Source organism: Cibotium barometz, chromosome 24, assembly GCF_041138505.1.
Source record: "Cibotium barometz isolate CiBa-2024 chromosome 24, ASM4113850v1, whole genome shotgun sequence".
NCBI classification, from domain to species: domain Eukaryota; kingdom Viridiplantae; phylum Streptophyta; class Polypodiopsida; order Cyatheales; family Cibotiaceae; genus Cibotium; species Cibotium barometz.
The window spans coordinates 5,215,619-5,221,048 of record NC_141069.1 but is presented as its reverse complement, the minus strand read 5'-3'; the positions used below and the strand labels follow the sequence as shown (position 1 = coordinate 5,221,048).

The 5,430-nt window shown below is 40.0% G+C and overlaps 1 protein-coding gene across 1 annotated transcript; it reads right to left on the bottom strand.

The window, feature by feature from the left end:
• Positions 1 to 776: 776 nt before the first annotated feature.
• On the bottom strand, positions 777 to 3,435 carry LOC147624829 (uncharacterized). The gene is made up of 4 exons (XM_086818054.1): positions 3,239 to 3,435; positions 1,959 to 2,215; positions 1,395 to 1,846; positions 777 to 1,237 (listed from the first exon to the last, which is right to left on the bottom strand). Exons 1-4 carry the CDS (start codon positions 3,346 to 3,348, stop codon positions 980 to 982), a joined length of 1,077 nt encoding a protein of 358 aa, XP_086674180.1. The 5' UTR covers positions 3,349 to 3,435; the 3' UTR covers positions 777 to 979.
• Between the last annotated feature and the right edge of the window lie 1,995 nt (positions 3,436 to 5,430).

The following is a 5,430-nucleotide window of genomic DNA, read 5'->3' as shown; positions in this document are numbered from 1 at the left end:
CTACCACTGTCACTCACTTCACCATGTCACAATTTATTCACAGCGTAATATTCTCCACCTACCAAATTTACTCAACTCAAGGGGACGGTTGGTGTGACATGAGATGCTTCTTGTCACAATAGGGCAACTCTTAAGTTTGGCCTACAGTTTAACCTCCAAGATGATGTTTACTTAGTACTATGTGGTAGAAATCAAACAGTTGGGAAACGTGTGTCAACCGATATCATACAAGTGCAGATCTTTGGAAAAGAGAACCATAAAACTTAAGACCTGACCAAGAGAACCAGGGTGCCCTTTCTACCCATTGTCTCTTGCTACCATTACTCGTGTTCAATCAATGCCAGACTCCTTAGGGTAGTGGGAAACATTGGCCCCAAGTAACAAGGAAAGTAAGTACTTACCTACTACAGGCGTGGCGAGTGGTTTGCCTTGTAGCATAGCTAGACTTTCACACCTCATAGCCTACCGGTAGCTTGGTGAAAGCTTTGCCAACCTTCATAAGTCCCACCTTAATCCTTCTGTCAAAGCAATACCTGCGCAGTAACGATAGCATGGGGGTGAGCAATTTAAAACCCTTGCTCTGGCAGGCCCTTGCCCACGTGGCTATTGCACCACACTTCCCAGAAGAGGGCAACAGTTCGAACCAAGAGCCCGAGTGGCTATTGCACCATGCTGTCCAGAGGGACAGCCGAATAGATGTGTTTACAACCTAAATGTTTCTTGCTAAATACCATCACAAATCCATTGTACCTTTGAATGGGCAGAGAATTACATGATACAAAAACGGGGATAAATTCCTTCATGATATAGAAAATTCAGTTCGGTAAATAAATTGAAATCAATGTGATGGAAGCCTATATCTTGGTGAGTTGTAAAAACACTACAACCAGCTCCTTATGATGTCAAACTAGCAAGAATCAATAAAATAAATAACTGGCACAATAGTCTCACACACAGCAAAACCACAGACAAGGTACATTTAAGCCTTTAAGCCAAGGCTTTTCCTCGTTTTCCCAATGAAAAGGTCTTTGCTTTTCAACATACCGGGAAGCCAACCCAGGATAGTACCAAAGGGTAATTGTGCAACTGCAACGTGCCGGCCCAGGGAGACAATGCCCATAGGTGTGGCCAAAGGCTTGTAAACATTAAGCTTGCTATCAGGGTCTTCGATCAACCGTTTTATGTTGTCTGCAAGAACCTGGGCTTGTTTTTGTGCCAGAAAACCTTGTTTAATTTCCTGTTAGATTAGAAGAAAGCAAACATGTATATGAGAGCCACATAGTTGATAGCATGGTTGCATAATATGCTGAAGAAAGAGACCAGCAGCGTAGAGACAAGCAACATTCAAGGTAAGGTGCTGCAAGCATTTCAAAGGAATTTGAAAACATGAAAACCTTGATTGCCGTGATGTCGCCCACAGCAAAAATGTTGGAATGGCCCACAACTCGAAGAAATTCATCCACCTTCAAGCGCCCATTCTCATCTACATCTTCCATCAAGATAGTTGATTGCATCCATGAGGAGCTAATCTTCTTTCCCACACACATAAAATGGCAATCAGCTTCAATAGTTTCTCCGCTGGTGGTGGTGTACACCTTCAACGAGCCCGAGACACTGTCCAGTTTAACCCTCTGGTTGAGCCGGACCTCCACGTTCTTCTTTGTGAGCCATCCAAGAGTTTTCTTGGAAGCTTTAGGTCCTAAAAACTCAATCAGCCTGCTGCCACCATGGGCAAGAACAACTTTCGTGTCTGGAAAGTCCACAACGATCTCCCCAGCAAGTTCCACACCCACTGGACCCCCTCCAATAATGAGGGCACTCCTTGCTTCTTTAAGCTTTTTGTGTTCTATTACCATTTGAGAAGGACGGAAACACCGCGACAACATGAGGAAACTACTACAGACAATGAGTTATCGCATAGCATGTGTTTAAAACTTCTGAGTGGCCAAGGCCATTACCAGATTGGAACTCTTTGATGCGGTCTGCTCTTGTCGAAGGGCCTCTATGGACGGAGCCTGTTGCAATGACCAAGAAATCATAAGGTAAAATTTCACCAGTGCTAGTTACCACCTCTGTGATGGAAGCACTTTCGGCAAATCCTATGATGTGTCTTGCTTTCTTTAGATAATCAGAATGGAGGACGAGGGATCGCTCAGCAAAATCGGGCTGCACAGTGCATCTTAACTGGGCGTATGGAATCTCCAAATGATCTTTTCTGCTTACAGAAACACAAGTGTTCCCCTAATGAGTGTATGATAAACATACGTACATACATAATACAAGCATAAACACAAGTGTTCCCCTAATGAGTGTATGATAAACATACGTACATACATGATACAAGCATAAATGCATGCCCGTATGCACGCACACACGCAGCACACATGCCCATTGAGCGCACACACATACATACATAGATATATACATTATACAAATACTCGTTTCAAATGGGCAGATCTCACACATACATCTTCATAGGATACAAACACAAATGAGACGCATACATACAAAAACATATCTTGGCATTATACAAATACACGCAAACTTGCTAGTTAGATGGCAATTACATACATTTACACTTTTGTTTGGCATATTAGTGGAATTGATATAATAATTCATTACAAATCCCATTAATGAAGAGAACAAAAAGAAACCCAAAAATTGAAAATATTACCAAAATCAAAGCAATGAAGTTCGAAAAAGATGAAAAGGATAAATAAACATTTCAAAATGATTATATTGTAAAAGCTTTTAAAAGATACATGCAATGATTTGGAAAGTGTCCTTACTAGTCCAAAGGGACTCGTGCGTTTAATCTTGCATTAAGCATTGAATGACTGTCGTTAGCATGACAGAGCATTCTTGCTTACAAATGGAGCCTACAAGGACAGGAGAAAAGCTGCATAAACATGCAAAAGCAAAGGAAGACGGACGCAGAAAAAGCATGTTTTACGGTTTGCTGCAACAGGAGACAAATTTCCGGGGTTTTGAACACAGATAAGGGCTTTGCGACACACAAATGACAACTTGTTTAGGGTTTCTACATTGACAAAACCAACGAAACGCCACAGATAACTCGATTTTTCTGCACAGAAGACTGAATTTCAAGGATTAATGACTGATCAATCAGCAAAGCTGACTGACTTTCTGCTGATTTTGGCAACAAATGACTGTTTTTTAAAAATTCGCAAGTGCTTTCTGCAACAGATCATACGATCAAACGAAAAATGTGACGTACGGATCAACGAGGATAACGTCGGTGTGATCCTCGAGAAGCTTGGCAGAGAAGGCCCCGGCGCTGCCCCCACCCACCACCACCACTCGCTTGCGTTCTGCAGCTTCAGGCATCCTGGCTATGGCGATGGAAAAGAAGAGGGAGAAGAAATGTGGCTATGAACGATGAATCCCCTTAGAATTGAAGTTTGAACAACTACGTCTCCACGTGCTCTTTCCAACTGTCCAAATGTCTTAATATTAAATAGTGGTAGTGATGCCTTAAAACCTTATGTTATGTATTTTCAATGCTATATGAACTAGTTGATTTGATGTAATTAAGAAATCATTTGCTTAGATCACCCCCCTTGTCACCCCACCATGTTCTCTCCCCCACCATTTGCTTAGATCACCCCCCTTGTCACCCCACCATGTTCTCTCCTCATGCTCCCCCACAATCCCCCAGCTTTACAGTCAGAAACCTTAGAAAATTTTAGAGAGAGCAACGGCAACGGCATTTCGAAGCTTGCCTCTAATCATATAAGTTTACAACCTTAGCAAAACTTATTTTACAACCTTTAATCATTCTAATCACATAAGTTTCACATCTATCTTTGAGCTCTAGCAATCTCGACCACATAAATTTCACTTTAAGCACAGATGATGGACCTCATAGTAGGCGGAGGTGACAAGCTTAACTCTCATTGTTCAAATGCACTTGTTCATGCATGTTATTTTCAAGCGTGGTGGATAGTGAAACCCTAAGAACACTCTAGAAAGAGCATCCCTTTAGAGAAAAACTTATTTTACATCCTTTACTCTAAGCCATAGCACTCTACTCACATAAGTATCATTCTTTAAACATATCATTAAACTTTTGAGAAGAAGAAAGTGGAGGCCTTTTCAATACATCTTCGAATGAATTTTCACTTTAATTGTTTTAAAAGCTTACACTCTTTAGCTTGTGAAAATGCCGATCTCCCTTAGAAGTTAGTTAATACCCACCAGGATTGAAAAGAACACACTATTCCCATAATGAAAGTTGAGCTTGTCACTTCAGCCTATGTGGCCCACCATCTTTTTAGAGAGTGATACTTACGCGATTAGAGCATTATAGCTTAGAGTAAAGGTTGCAAAATTAGAGCGCTATAGCTTAGAGTAAAGATTACAAAATAAGTTTTCCTTGAATGGTCCACCATCAAGATATATATTGCTCGATAAAGCTACTAGGTGATATGATGAATGTTCAAAGAAAAACTTATTTTACAATCTTTATTGTAAGCTATAGCACTCTAATCATGTAAGTATCACTCTTAAAGAAGATGGTGATATGAAGAATGTTCAAAGAAAAACTTATTTTACAATCTTTACTGTAAGCTATAACACTCTAATCATGTAAGTTTTACTCTTAATTAAAGAAGATGGTGTTCATGGGCAACATGGGTTCAAACTGAGCCACCCCCTCCCTCTCACCCCCACCTAAGGGGTGAAATTAAAGAAACAAACATCTTTGCAAAAAAAAAGTGACCCATAATCTTTTTTAGAGAGTGATACTTACGTAATTAGAGCATTATAGCTTAGAGTAAAGGTTGCAAAATTAGAGCACTATAACTTAGGGTAAAGGTTGTAAAATAAGTTTTCCTCAAAAGGTCCACCATCAAGATATATATTGCTTGAAAAAACTACTAGGTGATATGAAGAATGTTCAAAGAAAAGCTTATTTTAAAATCTTTACTATAAGCTATAGCACTCTAATCATGTAAGTATCACTCTTAAAGAAGATGGTGTTCATGGGTGACATGGGTTCAAATTGAGCCAACCCCTCCCTCTCACCCCACCTAAGGGGTGTATTGAAGAAACAAACATCCTTGCAAAAAAAAAGTGGGCGACATAAGGTGAGGTGACATGCTCAATTCTCATTGTTGGGATGTACTTGAGCATGTATGTTCTTTTCAATTATGGTGGGTACTAACTGACTTCATTTAGATCAACCTTTCACAAGCCCGAAACTATAAGCTTTTAAACTTACATTAATATTAAAAATTCATTTGAAGTGTTTAAACTACTAACCAAGCTTTGAGCCACATTTGAACACCTTGGAGAACAAATCTACCATCCATCATTTGAACACCTTGGAGAGAAAATCCACAATCCATCATTTAAAACATAGTAGTGATAGAATTTTCACCTTCACTTACGTTCAGTTGGTCTGCGTGT

Bases quoted from the DNA above. Each gene is read 5' to 3' on its own strand.
- LOC147624829 (XM_086818054.1), bottom strand. From the start codon at position 3,348: ATGCCTGAAGCTGCAGAACGCAAGCGAGTGGTGGTGGTGGGTGGGGGC. The intron at 2,216-3,238 runs GTACGTCACATT...TTCTGTAAGCAG, and splicing joins GACGTTATCCTCGTTGATCC to AAAAGATCATTTGGAGATTC. The intron at 1,238-1,394 runs GTTTTCATGTTT...CTAATCTAACAG, and splicing joins GCGACATCACGGCAATCAAG to GAAATTAAACAAGGTTTTCT.